A 23,399-nucleotide genomic window follows, 5' to 3' on the forward strand; every position below is an offset into this window, starting at 1 on the left:
GCTGTCTAACCAGATGTGACCCATAAATGATTGAAGTACAATAGATGGCTAAGGTTTATTGCTTACTTAGTGCCATGTGGGCAGGTGACTGGTCTTGACTGTATTAAATGTGTAGACTGAGTAGTCTGAACCTTTGCCCCTAAGTTGCTGATGGGATATTAAAGAAGTAGAGCTGTAAAAATAGAGGGGGGGTGGGGGGAAGCATTGATATTTATATTCATATTGAAATATTATTGTTTTTGTAGATAATTGTTAGTTGTATTGCCAGTCCCTTATTGAATGGAGAATCCAAGTATTACTGTCAGACACTACTGGTGAAAGGGTTAATTGCTCAGTAATTCTCCAGAGACAAATGTTTGATTTGCCCAGTTGCTATACTTTATTACCTGATGGATTATGTGCTACTGCTATTGCACGTGATACTCGGTAATACACCCACTAATGCCTCAATTCATCCAGCACTTGCGTGAGAGAATGAGTATTGGCATTTGTCTTCACGGTCGATAACTGCTCGTGTGAGAAAGGGGACTGCACCAGGGTCTGCATTCACAAACCTATGATCATCTCCCTGTTGTAGCTGTGATTTGTTTTTGCAGTAAGGACAGGGAGTAAGCAGAATCCTCCCTTGTTGCTAGTCTTTGCAAAAGCAGACTAAGGTATGAGAAAAATTCTGTTATTTTGTTGCCATTGGTCATAATCCTGGAGGATGTACAGTAGCTAGGAACAAATCATCTTCATGTAGCCATGTCATCTGCTATCAGACTGCCCATCCCGTAATACACCACTCATTCATATATTGTACCTCTCTACATCCTCCTCACCCTCCCTTTCTCTCCCCATCTCATTAATGTACACTCTTCTAGTCAGTCTTTCACCCTTCATTCACTTAGCATATTAAACCATCTCAGGGTACTCTTAGCACTTTCCAGCACATCCACATGAATACCACAATATTCCTGAGCGTCCTCATTTATCCATTTTCCCACATAAAGCATCGTATTCTTCTGAGACAGCTCATTGTCACTATTTACACTCTTGACTTGTGACCATTAAGCAAAGTTTGATCTTTAGTTTCATACGTAATGGGTTTTACAAGACGTTAACAAACGTCTTTCTGCTCCTTCCCTGTCCCCTAGGAGGAGGATGTTGGTGGACTGCAGGAGGAGGGCAGCTTCAGCCTGCACTCCACCGGGTTCACATTTCAGGTGAACCTGGGGCTAAAACTACCACTGTCACAAGAACAACGAGAAAATGAGATTGTAGAATATTTGAAGTGTCTCTTTCTTCGTGCAAAAATATATCCTAGTTATGATGAGGATTTGATCATATTATGTTCGTTTGTGAATGGGACCCTAAAACTGGCATCTGTTTGGTTGAGGAGCCACCCCAGAGATGAGATGGGCAGCTTTGTATGTAGTTGTGTTTAACCAGAATGATGCTTTTCTATATAACTTCAGCAAAGAAGCCCCTGTGGAATTATATCTCCATGTTGCTGTGTAAGTTTAAACAGTTTTTTTTGAGGATTTATGTATTTTTTCTCCAAGATTACAAAATTTCAGAAAATCAGTATTATTAGACCCCAAGAGGGATTGTCATATTTACCTCCCTTCATTGGTGTGTTTGCTAATGTTCACATCAAAATTCCCCAAGTGTTGAGGAATTCAGGCGTGTGAGGTATATGTTGGTTGTATTTGTTCAACAGTATTATTCTTGTTCTTGAAGACATTGTTCTGTGTTTATGGTAAATTATAGTTCATGTCTTATTCCGGGGTATTCAGGGAGGTTTTGTTTATCGGATTTCATGGTCATCATCTTAGAAGCTGGAGTGTTATTATCCAGTAGCTTACAAACAGTCTTGGCCTATTTTTCTTAGCTTTTGTAGCACCTCTTCAGTTCAGTTTACTTGGTTCCAACAACACCATCGTTCATCGTAAGCAGTCATCATATTGGAGTTTGCCATGGTACACTTCATGTTTTTTGTGGACTGGAAGCTAATTTGTGCTAAAAACCAGCAAATTACTTCCCAGCAACTTGTGGAAACTGTTAAGAAAAAGGGAACCTGTGATGTGAAAAATAGGAAAGCAGCTGGGGTTGATGAAATGTATGCAGAGATGATTAAGTGTAGTGGAGATAGCAGAATGAAGTGTTTGTTGGAGATATGTAAGAAGGCATGGATGAGCGAAACTGTGCCAGGAGAGTTGAAATTGTCTGTGATTATACCCCTGTACAGAAATAATGGTGAGTGAAGTGAGTGCAAGAATTATTGTGGCATAAGTTAATTGAGTGTTGTGGGGAAGGTATATGGAAGAATTATTGTAGAGAATGTAAGAGAGATATCAGAAGTTTTAGTGAGTGATCAACAGGGTGGCTTTAGAAGTGGCAAAGTATGTGTGAATCAAATATTTGCAGTAAGACACTGGAGAAGGCATGTGAAAAGGACTATAAGGTGTTTGTGGTATTCATGGATCTGGATAAAGCATAGGACAGTGTAGACAGAGAAAGATTGTGGAAGGTTTTGCACCTGTACGGCATAGATGGTAAGATCCTAGGTGCCATCAAGAGTTTTTATGATGGTAGTGAGGCATGTGTAAGGGTAAATAGGCATTTAAGTGAATGGTTCACGATTAGTGTTGTCATATGACAAGACTGTGTGATGTCCCCATGGTTGTTCAATATATATATATATATATATATATATATATATATATATATACACACATATGGATGGGGTGATGAGAAAAGTAAAAACATGAGTAATGGAGAGAGGGATGGCGTTGGTAATGAAAGGTGATGGATGGAATATCTTGAATTTGTTGTGTGCTGATGATGTAGTGCTACTTGCAAATACTGGACAAGAGCTTGGTTGACTAGTGCCGAGTTTTGCTGATGTTTGTGAGCATCATGCCTTGAGAGTAAATGTAGAAAAGAGTAAAGTGATGATAATCGAGAGAGAAGGTGACTCCCAGTGTGATTCTGCAGTGAATGGAAAGAGACTGGATTTGGTGAGAGAGTTCAGATAGCTGGATACAGTGATAGAAAAGGGAGAAAAATGTGCAAAAGAAGTGGAAAGGAGTGTGACACAAGGATGGAAGGTACGGTAGATGACGCTATGAAGGCCTTGATAAGAACCAGAGGCTTGAGTGTTGCAGCTGCACGAGGCTTACATGAAGGAGTGTTATTGCCATCTTTAATATATGGATGTGAGACTATGGTGTGGCATGAAAATGAAAAGTCAAGAGTGAGATCAGTGGAGATGGGACTGCTGAAGAATGTACGTTGAGTGCAGAGAGTGGATAGGATACGAAATAATGTGATACGTGAAAGTTGCGGAGTGAGGAAGTCGGTGGACACCAGAATCGAGGAGAGTGTACTGAGATGATATGGTCATGTGGAGAGAATGGATAACAATAGAGTGGTGAAAAAGGTATATTTGAGCGGATTTGAAGGAGGGAGGAGGTGAGGTAGGCGAAGGAGAAGGTGGAGAGATTTGGCGGATGAGTATGTGAGGAAGAGAGGTATGGAAGTCAGTGAGGCTAGGAGACTGACAGGAGATTGAGCTGGCTGGATGAATGTTGTGAGAAGTGCATGATCAGGCGTTTGGAGTTCAGATTGACTTGTGTGAAGCTTCAGAATGTGGTGAGAGTTTCTGTCATGTCAGTTAGAGCCAGGATTCCGGGGACTTGACTGATGAGTGAATGGAAATGTGGCCCATTGGAGTGGGCAAACTTGGGCCATCTGGACGTTGCTGCTCCTTACCCTGCCGTAGACGGGGAAAGGAGGTCTGGATGATGACGATGATGATACGTGTAGTAGAACAACCCTCTGTCCATATGGTTAGGAAGCTTACCAGTCCTTCTTCCTTAATTGTACTGTATTCTGCCAGCATATGCGGTATTAACATCTTCATTCTGATGATGTTTTATACATTCTGTTCTTGTTACCAGTAAATGATTTTCATCTTCTTTGCATAGACTTTAAAGTGGAGGGGTTAGATTACCCCTTATTACCATCACCACTGGAGTTGTGTTCCAGACTGAGTGAAATTGTGTGGTGGTAGTAAGAATAAGAAAATATGGAACATGACAATAGTCAAGGGGTTAATATGGTGTTCATATTAACTGAATGACTGAGAGGCGAGTGTAAATGATGAGTTCCGGGAGAATGTAAAAAATTGCTTGAAGTTGTTTCATAGTGAGAGAATATTTTTCATTGGAGATACAAATGATATAGTGGAGCTTGGTAGAATAGATGGGGTGGTTGGGAAAGAATAAAGTTAGGGTTTTTAAAGGATTGAAGTTCATGCTTAGAGAGGCTGAATGGTCAGAGAGTGGAGAGAACGAGTGCCTTGAAATACAGTACCGGTATATTGGTGGTGTGATGTGCAAGGATGAGAGTTAAGAGACTGAAGTGTGGGTACAGCGGGGAAGAATGTTGCAGGCACTTTGAGGGCGGTGGTAAGGATGAAGGGGAGGAAGATGTTGCATGACAGTCTTGTGATTCCCATTCTAATGTATGAAAGGGAAGCTTGTACTCTGTTGGAATGACACGAGTGAGGAGAGTGGAAATGAGTCATCTTAGCAGAGCATGTAAAGTTAATGGAGACACACATGAGCAAAAGTATGGGAAGGTTGAGAGCATTGTGGTGATAATGTGGGTATGCTGGAAAGTGTTAAATGCCCTAAGGTGTGAATGAGACGGAAGAGAAAGGGGGAAGGGGGAAACCAAGGGTGAGGTAAAGGGGTGATGGTGGAGAGAGATGAATGAAAGGGATGAGTTGGATGGAGGGTAGCTTGATGGTGGAGGTTGGCAGTTACTTTTTGGCCACCCCCTCTGTTATTAAGGCAGCTGTGTATTATTAGATGTTATCCATGCAAATTATGTTACGTGGATAACACAAGTATGGTAAGGTGTAATAAGCAAAATAAAGTGTTTAGGAAGAAGTTTTAGATACCATCCTAAGCCCATGAGGATACCACCCTTGGGTTTGTATTCTCTTAATGATTTTATTCCATCCATCCATCATTCAATCCTATGTCGCCCCATGAGGAGCAGAGGAACCCGGGGCTAGGCAAGTTGGTCCTGACATTTAAGATGAGAGAGACCAGCCTTACTCATCCCTGAGTGTCATTATGTGAGCAATCAACCCCAACCACCCCTTGGATATAAACCTTCACCGATTGGAGTGCATTATTATTATTATTATTAATTTTATTACTATTATTATTAATCTGTTATCTTCATTTTTAATTTAATTTACATTTGCTAATTACACCACACTTACATGTATGATAATTTTGCTCTGGCAGCATGATGTGGATTCCATCCAGAATACATGCAGCAGGTAATCATGTTAGAATCTAAAGGAAATTGGTCAAAAGAGGTGCTGAAAAGCCTCCCAAGCTAAGGAGGATGTGGGCCTTGATCTTTTTGTTAGTCTTTTATCTGGAAATTGAAGATTAGAATGTGGAAATTGAAGATAAGGTGTAATTTTCTGTCTTGTACTATGATCATGAAATCTGATTGATTTTTGAAAATTTAGAATGGTTGTAGGGGTGGGTGGGATTTATAGTTAACTTAGCCTAGCCATTGTTGAAGTACAGTATTTTATAAATTGTAAAAGTTCAAGAGGGTTATATGTTTCCAGCTTGGTGCATGTAGCACAGCTGTTTAATATTGTTTAGGAGGAGGAGGTCATAAATATTACTTAAAAGATGAGTTTTACGTTTCTTTTTCTATTACTGGTATTTTTTTTTAATAGTCACTTTAATGGAAAACTTTACATTTTTGTAGTTAGTTTCAAAATATGGTACTTGTTCACTGTGGGTTAAAACACCACCTGGTACACTAAAGTCATTCATGTTCATTGCTGTTCAAGATTTGGATATGTAGGCTGTCCAGAAGAATGTTTTGTACAATTGTGGACAGTGGAACCCTCCACACTCAAACTGTTTGGCTGGTGTTTGTTATATCATGGTCATTTTCTTGGCATACAAACATTTTTTGTACATTCAAAGAAACACTTTTTGTACATCCAATCTACAACTGGCAAAATGCAATGAAAACCCTATCCCTATTAATCCCCAACTGCCGGGGAATGTGATATGCAGTCGCGATTTAGGTGGACAGAGGCTGCCGGATGACGGTATATGGTGCAAGTTCCTTCCTGCCAATGTTTGAACTGGCTCATGTTTGATCTCGCCACCAAAGGGTAGGGACAGACTCCTACCAGTGCACGCAAACATTTTTCATTCTGTCCTGTGACTTTGCCAGGTGTAAAATGGTGTCTTCAGGTTCCTCCTCGTCTGATTCCGTTCCCACATCGTGCAGACCCCTTGCGTCATCCACCCCTGCCAAGCGTCTGCCCAAAGATACTAGGAAAGGGCTCAGTAATAGTGCCATAGGGCATGCCTTGGACGCCACTGTGTTAAGTTTATCTAGTAGTGGAGAAGCTGTCTTGTTGAGAGTGGAGCCAAAGTCGGGGCTGTGCACACACATGGACATCCCGCTTCAGTCACCGAAAGTTACATATCTTCTCCACATCCTTACTCATCAGTGTGACCACCTACAGACTTGGGGATAATTTCATTCTCAAGAAGAGGAGTTGATGAGTAATATGGTCTTTAATTTGTTTCCCTGACTGCTATACTTTCTGAGATACTAAGGTTTGAAAACAAGCAACTTTGGGAAAATTGCTTGTACTGAGAGAACGACTGATATAAACAGCCCGGCATCTAGGGGTTAGTGCATGGTTCAGCTGGTTCCATTTTTCTGCTATGTGTGTATCAAACTCTGGAAAGATGACGTGTGTATCTGTCTGTATATCAACCACTTGGAAATACCAGTTCAGAAGAAATCCATCCATCCATCATCTAATCTTGTGTTGCCTCATGAGGAGTGTAAGAGCCCGAGGCTAGGCAAGTTGGTCCTGACATGTAAGATGAGAGTGACCAGCCTCACTCATCCCTGAGTGGCATTATGTGAGCAGTAAACCCCAACCACCCCATAGATATAAACCTGCACTGGCTCAATTTGATTGGAGCACCGTAATTGCTTAGTAAACCACCAGGTGCCTTAATTTGGTTGTATGATTACCACCCAGTGTAGTAAATAGTTTCCTGGTGTACAGGAAACCATTTGGCTTGTCACTCAGTGTAGAGTCATCCCTAGGCATAAGGAAGAGGGAAGAATGAAGGAAAGACAGAAGAGGAAGGGAGGAAAGGGCAGACACTCAAAGCAGCACTATATCAAGTAAGTGGATACCGATTAATTCGTAAATTGTACATTTTTACGACATCAGGATAATCAGATACATCCAGCCAAACAGTGAATGTGTAAAGGTTTCGCTTGCAGTTGTACGCACATTGAGCAAGTATCTCACAGACTAGTGAGAGACTTGTAAAATAACATTGGTGTTATGAGAAAATTGCTGAATGCTGTAGAAAGTTGTTTTGGTCGTAGTGTAACACATTTAAGGATAGGTTGATGTATGAATGAATGGGTGATTAACACTGAATCTGGACATTCTCTCTCTCTCTCTCTCTCTCCCCCCCCACCCAACATCAGAAGGATCAGTAATAGTAAAAGGGATATTTATTGTTCTGTTTAACCCTAAAGTTCAAGTAGTCCCTAGCAGATTTGATAAAAGCCACTGAAATTAGCAAGGAAATGAATAAAAGTACATCAGTGGGCTGAATAGGTTAACCACTTCACTACAATGATACACTTTTTTTTTTTTTTTTTTTTTTATTCATGCTGTGCTTTTATTTGCCTTAGGAGAGACACATTGAACTGGAGGAGTTAGATACAGGGTTAATTATTCTCTTCAGTAGGAGAGGCCATTCTTAAAATGAATAACTGTCAGGAAGGATTGAAAATAAACCTAGTTTTACAAGTATGTCAGTGGATTGAAGGGTTATTAGTGTTGGAATGAAGTACGGGTGTGTTTGGAGTGAGTGTGTAAGAGGTGAGATATGGTATTGATGAAGCTAGGGAATTGAGAGGAGATTGAGTTGGTTGGATAAATCATGCATAGAGGAGCCATGCAAGTAGCACTACATTAAGTGCGTGGTAGAAACTTCCATTCATCACACATCCCACTTAAAAACTAAATATAATTGCTTGGAAGCAAAGCAATAGTATAATAGAAGTAGAAAGACTTTACTGATCTTCCACAAGACTGCCTATACTGTGTATTGTCTGAGTTCATTTACATCAGCCTAGGACTGGGAAACAAATGAAATGTTCTGCTGACTTATGATGAAGAATTCTGAGGTAAATTACACACAGTTCATCAGAGAAGATTAAGATATGCCATATTGCAGGATGCTTAATAAATTAAATGTCCTGAGTGTTTTTACACTATGAAGAGAGTGGGTGTGGATAGGGTGGTGAACTGAAAAGGGTTTATATGATTGAGTTTGAAGGTGGGATGATGCATGATAGGCCCAGACGAGAGTTATTGGATATCATTTTGTGTGTGTGCGTGTGCATGCATGCACAAACGCATGCATGAGAGGGGGTGCAACACTGGATTAGATTATGAACGAATGAACAGAGTTAGCTGGGTGAAGTATGAAAAGAGAAGAATGTAGTTAAGTCTTTGACATCCCCTTTTTAACTTTATAGTGGACAGGTTCACCCAGGCAGTTATATATGAAGTACCTCTGTAAAGAAAAATACCCAAAAGATTGCAGTTCGTTAGGCTTGTGAGGCAGAGCCAGAATTCCAGGGGCTGGAATGATAGAATTCGTCCACTTCACCAGACATGCTGTTGATAGTTCCCACTCATGTAATTTCTCTTTCCCTGTGTGTGGGTTCTTCATTACACTGTTCTTAGTTGGGTAAAAAGGTCTGGATGAACATGACGTATATAGTATATTCTCTTGTAGGGAAGGTCTTGGAGGAAGACAAGTTTAGAGAGAGTGCCTGAGTGAATGAATGATATCTTTATGTGTGTACACTATAACCACCATAATTGCCCTGAGTTTGTGTGCCGTGAATAATACTAATTTTCTTGATAGCTTCAGTTCACACTCAGTGTAAGTTACTGTGTGTCTAGTAGTTGTAGTGTTTTTGTTTTTCATCAGGTTGTTAAGTACCAGTACATGGGTGTGAGTGTATAAGATTACCAATGTACTTCCTATATTAATTTTTGCCTCAGGTTACTTTGCAATGTAATTCTGAGTCAGTTTTCATATTTGAAGTTTATTGCTCAAAAATTTGCTCTTAGTAAAGATAGTTGAGTATTGCTGAATTTTAGTTTTTAAATTCATCAGTAATTTTATATACCAGTGTGCATTCTCAAAAGTTACAAGCAACAGTTGTATATATGATTTTGCATGCTATTTGTAGGATTGACAAATGACTAATGACCAAGGGATCTAACCTGGCTTACCATTGGATAACTATCTCTTAAGTAGTGTTTGGGCCTCCTCCTGTCAGATAACACATTTGGCTAATGATTTGTTCATGTCCGTTGTGCATGATGCAGCATCAGTATTGTCCAAGTTATTGTGGCAACTACAACTAGAGTGTCCTTCATTGAACCACATTTTTATACACACATTTGTACCTTTCATGCCTCTCATTGACTTTAATGTCAATGTCAAAATTGGTAGGCAAAAAAAAAAGAAAGAAAGAAAATAAAAATAAAAATATTTTTATGCATTAGTATTGAATTATTTTTTCTTAATCTGTTTTTAAACTGTGTGAAGCACTTTTTAAAGCTCAGATATTGCCAATAGATATACAGTATAGTAAGTTTTGCATCAGAGTGATGTGATAATATGTAAGTTGTTGTACTTTCCTCAATAACCTGGCTTGATTCTGAGAGAGGGAGAGAGTGGAGTTCAATCTGTCCCTCTCATGTGTCTCTCTCTCTCCTTTGGATTAACAGGTGATTTTGGGCTTTCAGCTGCTAGCATACTATCCACACACCCCAGCCAACACAACTCCAGGACCAAAATAGCTAGGCTTTGGTGAATCAGCATTTGGTGTAGGGCAGAGGAATGTGTGAGTTGGTGCACACTTCCTGAATGAGTCTTTATTTTGTTTGTAAAAATGTTGGTGTGTTGTATTTAAAGACTTTAGTGAGATTTCCATTTTTTTCTTATTTTGTTTTATTTTTAAATTAATATAGATCATATGTTTGTAGCATCTGAAATGTAAGCTGTTTCTGTAGGGGTGAATGAGAAGAATTTGTGAGTAAGAGTGTTTTGGTTAAATGAAAGGTAGTGCTTGTGTTTTGAAAATTTTAAAGAAATGACTTCATGCAGATCTTTATCGGATGTTTCTCTCCCACTTCCCTGTATTTAAGATATGTATATATTGTGACAAACTAATGGTGTATGAATAAGAGATTTGGTAGCCAGGTTAGGGTTGTTGTAGAAAATTACATGGGGGAGTGTAGCTGGTGCTGTCACAACCTGGCTTCTTATTTGGTAAATATAAATTTTAATGAACTGTCGAGTGATTTGACGCGTAGTGCCACGTTTTCTCTATTATTAGACTGCTGAATCAAGGTAAGGCTTGCTAATTTGCTTTGATATAAGATAAAGTAGATAAAATACTCTGGCTTTAAGCTTACAAGCAGTGTTACGAATGAGTGGTTGTGTGGAACAGTTTGTGGAGTGTTGTGCGCAGCTCAGCTGTAGGCTTCCAGTAGCATTATTGCACATAGTGCAGTACCATTTTGGCATTTTGTATACAGTATTACAGTGTGTGGCAAGGGCTGTTGGTGTGAGTTGAGTTGTGTTGGCTGGTGGTGGTGGTGTGGAGTGCGTGGCGGCAGCATGGGTTGTGGTGGGGCTGTACTGTGTTCACGTGTCTCCCTCTCACCCTCACGTAGGAAGAGAAGCGGGCAGGTATGACTCGGTACCAGCAGGCTCCCCGAGCCTCCCCTCAGAGGGCTCGGGCGCCTGCCCCCGCTCCACCCCCTCAGCGTGTGGAGTCTCCACCCGTGAGTACTGCACCTTCACGCCTCTCTCAACTTGTGCCTGCCTGCCTGGACCATTTCTACCCACCGGCGATGTGTTTAGACACACAGGTGCAACCTGCCTCTACTGTGTCATTGCCAGAACTGGATTATTCTATATACAATAGGATGAACCACTTTACTACTGCTATCAAGATCAACATTTGAAATCTAAATCAACCCAAGTGGTAAGAGTAGAATAAATCATGAGTGCGATTGTGTTGCAGGAGGAGCGTCGGATGAAGATGGCGCGTTACAGCCAGGCCAGTGCGGCAGCGGCAGCCATGGCCATGGGTAGCATGATCACCCACCCAGCGGGGGTGCGGCCTGCCCACCCAGGGGTGGTGGTGGAGGCCCCCCCCATGGTCTCCACCATAGGCCCCACCATGGTCACCACAATGTCCCCTGCCATGGTGCCCACTGCACATATGGCCATACCAGTCTCCCTGCCCACTATAATGCGCCCTAACATGCAACCAATAATGACCCCCCAGCCCATGGTGTCCGCTGCTGTGCCTGCCGGAGTCCCGACTATGCCTGCTATGCCCCCCCTCCCAATAGGAGGTATGAGACCACCCATAGGTCTACCCCAAGGTAAGTCAACACCAGCCTTGTCTTCCTACAAACTTAGAGTATTGGTAAGTACAGCATTAAGCTCTTGCACCCATAGGTTTTACATTGCAGTTTACAGTGAGCTACAGCATGTCCTCGTTATGGTACCAGTATCTTTTTACATTTCATTTTGCTGTTAATAATATGAAATGTACTGTATATACGAATTCATTATGTTTTTTTTTAATATATCCCTAACTGATAATGAGGACTTCCTGTATGCTGTGCCAGTAGTCCTGATAATGAATACTGGAGTCACGCTTTGATTTTGATGAAACGGTGTAGTGTTTTTGTGCAGTATTTATCATGTCCACAAGATTCTAATTCTTACCCATGAAAACCTCATTTCACCTCACTTCAGCTCACAGAATGTAAACAAGTTACATACATTCATCTTCAGGCCACAGGTATATATATATATATATATATATATATATATATATATATATATATATGGAGCCACTGTGGTACAGTGGTAGAGTGTGCATTTCGTACACAGGTGAACCAGGGTTCGCGCCCCGCCAGGGTAATAAACTGTGGGAGTGTTCACCCGGCCACTTACTGCATTGGCGGACAAAAGGGGTGCTGTGGTTGAACCAGTGTCGTTTACTATAAAGTATGCTTGCACCCAGTCGGCTTGCACGGGCCGATTACACTTGGTTCACAGACTTCACACACATCCAAAGCCACTCCAACACCACAGTTACACTAATAAGCACTTCTCACCCTACGAGTACGTACAATCTCTACCAGACAGCTTAAGCCACTTGGCAGAGATACATTGGCTGTATCATCCCAACTTCAGTCGGGTTAGGCTGGTCCTGCTATGGATACTCAAATGGCTGATGATGATGATTATATATATATATATATATATATATATATATATATATATATATATATTCCTTTTATATTTCTTCAACTTCTCATACAATTTGGTACAGGACTGTTAAAAGCGTATGGACATGTCATTATCCTTCTCAACGCAGTTGTTATGATTATTACTTGCTGCCAGCCAGCTTGTCCATGAAGCCACACCCTCCCAACTACCATCTGGCTCTTAGAAGGTCAGGATGAAATTTACAAACATATGAATGTATGATACAGCACCATTCTCTCAGCTGGAAGATTACCTTTGCTACTGAGTGTCAGCTTTTAGGTGCAAGTCTATAGACCAGTTGGCTGGTGAGGAGTATACTGGTATTAAGGGCTAAAATTGCCATCTCAGTTTTGAATGCCAAGTTGTAACAAAAGAGTAACACTAGAATATTCAGTATTGCTGGTCACAAACAAACATTTGCCATGATTTAAATGATTTTAGATAGGGGAATTTGGGGACACTTAACCCGGCCAAAAACCCTGGTTATGTACATCAGATAGAGCCAGGATTCTGGGGGCTTGAATGGTGAGTGAATGGAAGTGTGGCCCATTGGACTGGGCAGACTTTGGCTTCTGGACATGCTACTCCTCACCCTGCCCTAGGGTGGGAAAGGAGGTCCAGATGATGATGATGATGATGATGCTAGTCACAAAGAAGTGATATGGAAAGGAAGCAGAGCCATAGCATAGCAGTCTTTTTCTGTCATTGAGCCACAGGGAATCAAGCTGTTACAGGACAAAAATCTGGGCCAAGGTAGTCTAAAAACAATATGGATTGTTTTATGCGACCTGGGAAAGACTTGTTGTAATGGAGGGGTGAATGAATGCTCTGTTTCACTCGTCCAGGTAGAGAGGCTCTTCGGAAGCCTAGTCTTCAGGAGCAAGAATAATATGAAAACACAGTACATCATCAGATTGAAAGGGTTTAACCTGAGATTGTGAAATGGTACGCAGACCCTCAGCTTTTTACAGTGAAACTCCAAGTGGGAAATAAAAGAGACTTGACCTTTCTATCATGTAGCAATTATCTTTTAATAGTAATAATAATAATAATCTGGCCTTTTGTTTCTCAAAAGCGCCAGTTCTTCCTTTTGGGAATTCACTAGCGCTCGACACACATACATTATTTTTACAATTACAAGAACTGTGACATTTCTTGTATATAATACAAGCTACATCATATATACATGTAAGTGGCAATAATTAAACCCTATAATCATCCGTCATAGTACCTCTCTCCAGGTCATAGCATTTTGAAAAAAGAAAGGCTTTCAGCTGTCTCTTAAAGGATTCAACAGTAGAGAGTTGTCTTATGGACAATGGCAATCTGTTATATAATCTAGGGGCTCTATATGCAAAAGAACGATCAGAGAAAGATGACTGGTGAATGGCTCCTGGCTCATCAAGACGCAAGGAATCATCTTCACTGCGTAACATCACATCCGGGCGTGTCGATGGGAGTTTTAACAATTCAGCAAGATAATTCGGTTCACCAAACTTAAGAACCTTGAATGTAATAAGACACAGTTTAAATTCAATTCTAGCCTTTACTGGTAACCAATGCAACTCAATCAGAAACGGGGTAGTTGAGGTTCTCGGGGGGAGACCAAAGATAAGCCGTGCCGCCCTGTTCAACGCAGACTGAACTTTTGTTAGTATATTATTTGGAAGACCAACCCACAGTGAATTACAATAATCAGCACGAGACAAGACCACTGCATGGACCAATGTTAAGAGGCACTGTCTATTCAGGAATCTTCCCACAGAGTACAGATTTCTGATATGCAAGTTACACCCTCTTACAACCTGATTAATATGTTCTTTGTAATTTAACTTAGAATTAAAATAAACACCCAGATTTTGAACAGAACTGACTGGATGCAGCTGTGACACGCCAATGTTCAAAGCCAGAGCATTGTTAGTGTCATCACCCCTTCTGTTTCCTCTGATGATGATGATCTCAGTTTTACCATTATTCAGCTTAAGTTTCCTCTTAGCCATCCAGATCTTAATATCAGACATTAGAGATTCAAACTTTGTCTTAGTATCGTTGATATCTGACATCTTAACATAGAGCTGGGTGTCATCAGCATAAAAATGATAGGACACATCATGAGCATCAAGTAGAGACGATAAACTACTTGTGTAGATAGTAAATAGAATTGGACCCAAAACTGATCTTTGAGGGACTCCAAATAGAAGAGGAGCAGAATCAGAGCTAGCGTAATCAACAACCACTCTTAATCAACCACTCTTAACTTGGTCCAGACTTTTGTCCTTTGCAGCCTAATTCATGTAATTCACTGGCAAGAAGAGACAGTACTGTGGCTCTACATCATTACCACTGTGCATCTTTGTGACTAGCATCATATTATATTTAATATATTGTCACAACTTAGCATTGAAGATTGTGAGATCAATTTCAGCCCAAGTTAGAGTAAACAGAGTGTAAGTGCATTATCTGAAGTGGCATGCAGGTAGACCATTTCCCATCATCACAGGTGTTTTAACCCTTTGAGTTTCCCCATTTTGTACATTATTGCTTCTAATATCAGACAGTTTTACTTTAGTCAAGGTTGCCCAAGAGGGATGCCCTCATGTCAAGGCACCAATATAACTGAGTGACCCCTCTGCCTGATTGTACAAATGTCCCACAACTCTCTCCCTGTCCCCCCAAAAGAGGATGATGAACTGCAGGATGAGGGCAGTTTCATCCTGCAGTCCACCGTATTCATGTTTTAGATGAACCTAGGGGTACAACTACCACTGTTGCTATTATAGCTAAGAAACCTAGAAAGTCATAAATGTCAAGAGACTACAGTATTATGGTTAACGTTTTCAGCCTTGAATGAAGAACATGGTACAATTTTTCATTCCCGCTTACAACGAACCACCGTACCTGAATTTTATTTACCTCACGGAAATCAGTGCAGCCAAAGGGTTAAAATTGACCTTCCTAACAAGATTTTGCCGACATCTTTGTATACTCAGTTTTGTTGATATGGATCTTACAGTGTTGACAAATTGTTTATCAGCTGAAGCAGAAAGCATGCCCATCTGGTAAGTGAAGGTCAGTGTTATGTTATTTTTTTCAAGGATTGTTGCAGCTTTTTGATTAGTTAGGAAAATTTAGATAGCCTTAATGAACTTTGGGGAAATTAGTGGCTGTCACCAATTCCAAGGCACTACCTTAAGGGAGTTAAGTGTAGCTTTGTACTTGGTAACTTGCCACACACAGATCACTCAAGAGATCACTCAACTCTGAAACTTCTTTAGAGTGTATTTCCCTCTGCCCACTAACCCGTCTTTTTACATACAGTTAGTCCAGGCATCTCAGAATTGAAGAATCCTCAGTTTGGCTGTCATTAATTTTTCCGTGGCAAAAACAGCTCTTTATAAACTCCTGTCCGTTGGGTCGTTCTTTACATTAAGGGGGGGGGGGGTGGACATAAGCAGTCACCCACATATAAATAAGAGTCGAAAGTGAGACTAGCATTTTCTTAGATCTTATTACGTATTATACTGTAAAACCTCACTATAACAGACTAATTGGGGCCCAATCCATTCTTAAAAAAGCAAAATTCCGATAAAAGCGACATCTGGACTTCCCCCTGCTAACCTGGACTTTTTTTTTTTTCCATATACCAGACATCAGTCTGGATAGCGCCAACAATTTTTACCCTTTCACAACCATTGCAGTACTTTACTGTATTATATAGTGCTCGACTGAAGTATGTGGCCCCCCCTCCCCACACACACACACAAAACAAACCTTAACTATGGAAAAAACATGTAAATAATGCATTATAATTACCTTTAATACTTGGTAGGATTTCCTTTGCGCCTCTCCACGGACCTGAGACGTCTTGGACGTGAAAGGGCCAGGTGTCTTAGGTGCTGGGGTGATATACTTGCCCAGGACTCACGAATGGCTGCTTCCAGCTTAGGCAGAGAGCTCACCTCCTTCCCTTGGAGATTCTTTTGTATGAGGTACCAGAGGTTTTCTATCGGGTTGAGGTCTGGGCTATTCCCTGGCCAGTCTTTCATGAAGGAGACCTCACAGTCAGGAAGCCAGTTGGTGACAGATTTGGCTTTGTGTGCAGGTGCACTGTCCTGCTGAAACACTTGTGCACCTGTGAGCTTGAAGGACTCAGGTAAATGATCACAAAGCAGCTCCAGGGAAATGTCGTGATTCACTTTGCAGTTCATGGGAAGCACAACAAGCTTCCCTAACCCCTTACCAGAGAAACAACCCCATACCATTATTGAATCAGGGTGTTTAACTGTGCCTGCCACGTAACGGGGGTCAAGCGGGTCACTACCTCTGCGCTGGTACACTCGCGCTCCTCAATTACAGGTAACAGTAAACTTTGCCTCATGAGACCACAACACAGACAACCACTGCTCCTTACGCCAGGTAAGGTACTTGTTAGGAAAGGCACGCCTACGAAGTCGCTGGTTACGTGTAAGAAGAGGCTTTCTCACAGGCCTGTGGCCTGTGTAACCAAGTTCATGGACTCTTCGAGAAACAGTCCGCACTGAAACCTCGCCAAACACTTTGAGGTTGCTCTCCTTAATTCTCCTTGCAGTCACACAAGGATTAGACTCCACAGCACATTTGAGCACATTAACAGACCTCGGGGAAGTTTTCCTGGGCCTACCAGACCATGGTTTCCTTGTAGGAATGTCACCACTGTTCTCCACTCTGTAACGGGCACACCACCTCTGCACTGTTGACGGAGCCACACCAACCAATTCAGTAATTTCCTTTTTGGGGTGGCCTGCCTCCTTTAGAGCAATGATCTGTGATATTATTTCACTAGACAATTCACGGCTAGGGGCCATATTAAAGTAGCGAAAGCCAAAACACTGTGGTTCACTAGGTAAGAAATGGCGCAACAAGAGAGGGAGGAGCAACTGTGTTCCCCTCTCTCTTGCAGTCTGCAGGCAACTGAGGCGTCAGCCAACCAGCGCGTAATAAGGCCCTGGGCTGTCGTGACATCATGTTAGCGCTGGAAACTTCTGGCTCAATTTTCACTCGCAAAAAAGGGTGATTCTTTTTTCGTCAAAAGTTTGCGGCTCTTTGACATGGCACCACATATTTTTGTCGAGCACTGTACATTCACTACAATAATCAAATGGTATAATATATATAATAACAGTAAAACCTCTGCAAGTTGTCATCCTGTAAGTCAGAATTATGCATAAGTCGTAGTGGCACATGAAAATCGTAAGGAAAATATTTGAAAATATTCGAATTCGGTAAAAAAAAATCTTGGAAGAATTTCCTTAAAGTCATTAAATGACATCTAATGGAAGGCCCATCTTTGAATGATGACACATCATTCTAGGCTGTGAGGGCTCGTGTTGCTCCACTGTTCACAAAATTCTCATAAAACTTCCCCTAAGACGTAAAATCTCGGCTAGGGAAGCCATATCTCGGTATGATGACGCACCGGCTCATTGTGTTCTGGCCTGTGAGGGCCTGCCAGCCACCTCCTGCCCAGTGTTGCTAATATGGCTGCTTGTCTGCTAAGTGTAGAGGTTTTAAAATAAATCGGGGGGTAATAAATGATGAAGCTTACTCTATATCTGGCACATTGTGAAGTCCTATCTAGCATTGTTTTCCATAATGTTCTCTAATTTCCACCAGTCTGGTGGATTTTTATTACTGTTTAGGCCAGTTTAGCAGATTTCTGTGCTGAACAGTACTGTACATTCTGTTTGGCAGAGCTGGTAAGGCCCACAACATCCCGCCTCACTCTACGTCAGTCTAGCATCTGCTACCACTCGCGTCGGTATTCTCTTGCATTCCACTCCGTATTCTGCACTTTTATTCCTAACCAGCATGGCTTCCAAGGCTCCTTCAGGCAGGAAGCGGATGAAGCTGGAGACGTTGAGCATTCAAGAGAAGCTGAAAGTTTTGGAAAGGATCGATGTTGGTAGCTCAATGCATGCCATATGTGCGGAGTTTAACCTGAAGCCGAGCAGGTTTTACAATATAAAGAAGAACTTGTTCAGTTGTGATTATGGTTAAGAAATGTTGCACAGAAGCAATCATATGCTCCCCTAGCACTGCTACATCCTACTAAGAGGCCCTCCTTATGCTTGGCTTACACCCTCTGCAAGCATGATAAGTGATTTTTATTTTGTTTCTCCCCTGGTTAGTCAGGAATCTCATATTCCCATAAGTCAGAATTATAGTCAAGTCAGAATGGCCTCAGCCCCAATTATTCCAACTTAGAGAGGTTTTACTGTACTGTAATGTACACTGATAAACATGTCTTTCATTTATCTTATTGTGGTGAACATAGCTGAAGTGATCAGGCAGTCCTGACTGCTTCTGGCTTTATCAGACTTTTTCCGACATGAGAATTTATTCCAGTACCTCCTCAATTCCAATAAAAGCAAATTCTGGTGTATTGATGTCCGTTATATCGAGGTTTTGCTGTTTCTCATTTTTATCCCAACCCCTTCCGCAACTGGTGGGAAGTAATTTACACTTCTGTAAGTTTCCCTCATCACATTGTAAACATCAGCTGTACTGTGGCATAACTCATAACTCAACAATATGAAGATCTGATGAGAGGAAGCATGGTATTTTTGTATATGGTTGTAAATTTTAGTATTTACAAGATTAGAAACAATCTGTATTGAAGTCTTCCATTATAATAGGTCTACCCAAAGGTAAATGAAATTGACAGGGAATTGTGTACTCAGTGTTCATAATATTGGCCTTAAATTTTTGGTGAAATAATTTGTTTATCAGCTTCAGAGGATTTCAGTTGAATGCCACTATGATAGGTGTCCCATAGCTGAGTTAAATTATCAGGTCATAGAAAGAACAAAAATATAGAGCTCTGGCTGAAGGGATAAGGTCAGTAGGTGATTGGAATGATCATAGATTTTTAGAACTGGTCCATCCTTATGACATAAATTCATGGATGCAGTAATGAAATGGGATTGAGTCTCCATGGTTACTAGTCAGTTGTATCCTCCAGAGTGACTGCTCTTGGCCATGAACTGAGCTGAAAAAAAGTTATGAATGTTTGTCATGAAAAAAGAGACTAAGAGACTGGATTGTCATGAATTACTGCTTCTTTTGTAGAAAATCGAGTTCTTGGTAATTCTGTCCACCCATATCCAGATTTGAGAGGGTGCCACAAACATATCACCTCCATTTCACCCTGTCCCCCATCATAAAGCTACCCTCACACTCCACCACCTCATCCCTGGTCTTCCTGTCCCCCCTCCACGTCAGTCACATTAACTTTCCTGGCCATTCTCGTTCTACATTTACCCCACCCTCATTTCCACCTGATCCATGTCTCCCCTTCCACTTCATTCAGAATGCCATAAAGTTTTCCTTACAATTAGTACTGTAAAATTTGGGATATTTGCTGGTCAGCTGCATAGGTAACAATGTAATTTTAATTGGCAATCTTTCTTTACGTCATGGTGGACTTGTAGGGGGGGGAAAAAAAATCAGTATGCTTTATCTAATATACTATAGCAGTAGCTGTGTGTGTGTGTATTTTGGGGAGCCGAAACTACTTATTCAGATGGCACCAAAATGGCACAGAAATTGCAAAAAATTCGCTGATGTGAAAAAACTTGGTCCCATCACGATTGAAAAACTTTACTATATATAATGAGTGATCACATTTTGACCAAAAAACGCCGGTCCTGGCACCCGGCATAGGATCTCCGTAGAATTTTTTGCCCACAGGTACAGTCAGGGAAGAAAGAAGCTGGACACAATTGGCGGCCTCTGGCAACAACTCCTATAGTAAACACGTAGGTGGTAGCGGATATGCATGAATGAAGGGGTAACGTTTGTATCGAAGTGTGTGATTGGTCGGCACACCACCGTCTGTCATTGCCATGTAGTCAAATATTGGAGAGGGTTTTGAGTATGAATACGCTATGTGGTAGATATAATAGATATTCACGCTACGTCATAGGACATATAATATCTTAATTTGACAGTTGATTAGCTCTATTGAATAATGTCACTCATATTTAAGGCACTGAGTAGCTGAAAGTATTTGTGGAGTCAAAGGCATCTGTCTTCAGAGTTGGTTCATTATGAGACCGAAGCCTCAGATCCTTGAATAAATTATAATTACTATCAAGCGCAATACATAATTTATTAGCGAGTTCGTTTGTATGCTTCATTAACGAATATGTCATTGAAATACAACGTTGGTTCTGATAATCTTTATGACTTTGCTACGTTCTGAGTCAGTAGAAACGTTCCTCCCATGAACGTGGACAGAGCTTCATTGAGCACCATCCCTTACCGTGCTGGGGGTGGGAGGAACCGTGAACACACGCACGATTTATTAGTTTTTTCATTCAACTGCTAATGAAAAACTACTATGCAATTGCTAAACAAATGTTTGCTCCGTCCATGATAACAAGAGACTGCTCCTTGATAAGACAGATACCTCTGATACTGAAAACATTCCTTTTAGGTGATGTCCATCACACGTTTTCCCTCTCAAGTTGAGTTGGTGAGTTGGTAGGGTGAAGTATGGCCTTTTCAACGGCACTTCTGTCGCGATTGTTTCGCCCTACAACCTCTCTACCGAACTAGCCTCACATGAGCATCCCCTCCAAGCTAGCCTCACACAAGCACTTTCCTCCGGCATTCTCTTCCCTCACTTAGTCCAACCTTTCACATTAGCAACATGTCAAGATGATTCCTAACATCCAGTTGAGTCACAGAGCATGGCATGGTTTGCGTGCATGTTTCAGTGTTTATATGTATGTGTGATTAGTTATGACTGAAATATAAGAAACCATGTTATGATATTTTTAATTGGAACCTTTTTGTCATATTCGGACCAGCACAGATTTACAGGTAAATAAACTTCCCCTTTACCATATTGATGAATCCAAATGAAGGCCAACAAGTGAACTGTAGCTACATGATGGATTAAAGCAGGTCATTAGACTATAATCCGAGATATATCGCACCATAACAAATCGGAAACCAATGTTGTAATAATTAAGGTAGAGCACGATTCCAAAGTTCGTGCAGAGGGCTGATGGCTCAGCACCATAACTGTGTGGAGTATTTAAAAATCTGTTGTTTCGTGTTATCCGCATCATTTCCTGCAAACTCTTCTCGACGTTTATCACAATATCAATCCAACTGGTGTAGGAAGGCAATAATTCCTAATAATTACTCGTGCGCATCCTTTTTATGCTTCTACTGTGCCTGTTCTGTCCTCGGATACAAGGTGAATGCACACCCTTTCAGTCTCTTGACTTGCTAGCTTCATATTACCTCAATCTATTATGGTATGAAAAGAATGTGACCTATCATGAGTGAAGCACAATAAATGTTGTAGGACCCATAGACGTCATTTTCATGAACATAATTAAAAGAATCACACATAAGGCAATGCGATGATGTTAAAATCAATAGTTACAAGAATATAAGCTAAACACAGAAGTCAAGTGTAATACTGCAGCTCATTACTGCATCACTGGAAATACTCGTTTGTTGGTAACCTTATCCTTATCACCTTTATTCTTTGCCAGTCCTTACTGAAGGCAGATTGTTCCAAGGTATCAGCAAAATCGTCTACCGTTAAGCATATCAGTATATTAAACCTTTTGCTAGTTCAGTTGTAAGCTTATGAATATATTATGGAGAAGATGCTTCGAATGTAAAGGTTTTTGCGTGCTATATTATACGAGTGAAAAAGAATTTACTGTAATCCGTGTGTGGCATTTGTACTCAATGCATCACAAATTTAATTTTTATTTGGAAAGACATTGTGTGTGCTAAATGGAATTACCGTAATTTCAGTAACATGCTCAAGCTTACGTCTCCTTTCATTTAGTGTTTAGGGCTTTACCGCACGTGACTAGTAATTACCAGCGAGATAGCAAACATGGCATTGTTTTCAGTTTGTCTGTCTGTGTGTGTATTTGTTAGCATGATAACTTTGCAACCGCTCAAAATACCTTCACAAAATTATACAGGTGTGTAATAGGGATGAAAATCTCCTACGAGTTCGGAATTGGAGAAATTAAGTCAAGGTCCGTGGGTCTGTTAGCACGATAACTTCGCAACCCCTCAGGATATCATAAAAAAAAATACAGGTGTGTAATAAGGATGAAAATCTCCTACGAGTTCGAAATTGGTGGTAGTAGGTCAAGGTCTAGGTCATATTCCGAGCCGGGCTAGATATGTATAGGCTCGCGGATGGTGTGATTCCCCCTTACGGAGGGCCACTTGTTTACTCTAGCACCAAACACATCACAGGAAGAAAACTCGCAGCGAAAGAGTTAACCATAAATATGCAAGGATGCCCTATAAAGGAACTAGAATCTTGTAGCGTTAGTTACGCTGACATACTCATCAGGTCTTTTGAGTGAATTATATTGTGTGTATAAATGATATCACCTGATAACATGTAACCTATGAGTGTGGACATATTCACTAACTTGAAAAAGCACTCACCATAAAATTAGTTAATTTGAATCTCCTTGATTTAAACTGTGGGGCAACAGATCATTACTTAACGTGCAAATTCTGTGACTGAACTGGATGTTAGGAATCATCTTGACATGTTGCTAATGTGAAAGGTTGGGCTGAGTGAGGGAAGAGAATGCCGGAGGAAAGTGCTTGTGTGAGGCTAGCTTGGAGGGGATGCTCATGTGAGGCTAGTTCGGTAGAGAGGTTGTAGGGCGAAACAATCGCGACAGAAGTGCCGTTGAAATGGCCATACTTCACCCTACCAACTCACCAACTCAACTCGAGAGGGAAAACGTGTGATGGACATCACCTAAAAGGAATGTTTTCAGTATCAGAGGTATCTGTCTTATCAAGGAGCAGTCTCTTGTTATCATGGACGGAGCAAACATTTGTTTAGCAATTGCATAGTAGTTTTTCATTAGCAGTTGAATGAAAAAACTA

General features: G+C 41.0%; 1 protein-coding gene across 2 annotated transcripts in view; it reads left to right on the top strand.

The window, feature by feature from the left end:
* LOC145394552 (uncharacterized) overlaps window positions 1-23,399 on the top strand; it is a 63,653-nt gene that overhangs the window by 35,980 nt on the left and 4,274 nt on the right. The window contains exons 5-6 of one of the 2 annotated variants that reach the window (XM_080268390.1): window positions 10,847-11,044; window positions 11,200-11,566. In XM_080268390.1, coding sequence (XP_080124516.1) covers window positions 10,847-11,044; window positions 11,200-11,566 — 565 coding nt within the window. The remainder of the gene's footprint in view (window positions 1-10,846; window positions 11,045-11,199; window positions 11,567-23,399) is intronic. The other variant, XM_080268391.1, reaches the window with a different exon arrangement.

Source organism: Coenobita brevimanus, chromosome 27 (genome assembly GCF_032717465.1).
Source record: "Coenobita brevimanus isolate Jiangsu-jjx chromosome 27, ASM3271746v2, whole genome shotgun sequence".
NCBI classification, from domain to species: domain Eukaryota; kingdom Metazoa; phylum Arthropoda; class Malacostraca; order Decapoda; family Coenobitidae; genus Coenobita; species Coenobita brevimanus.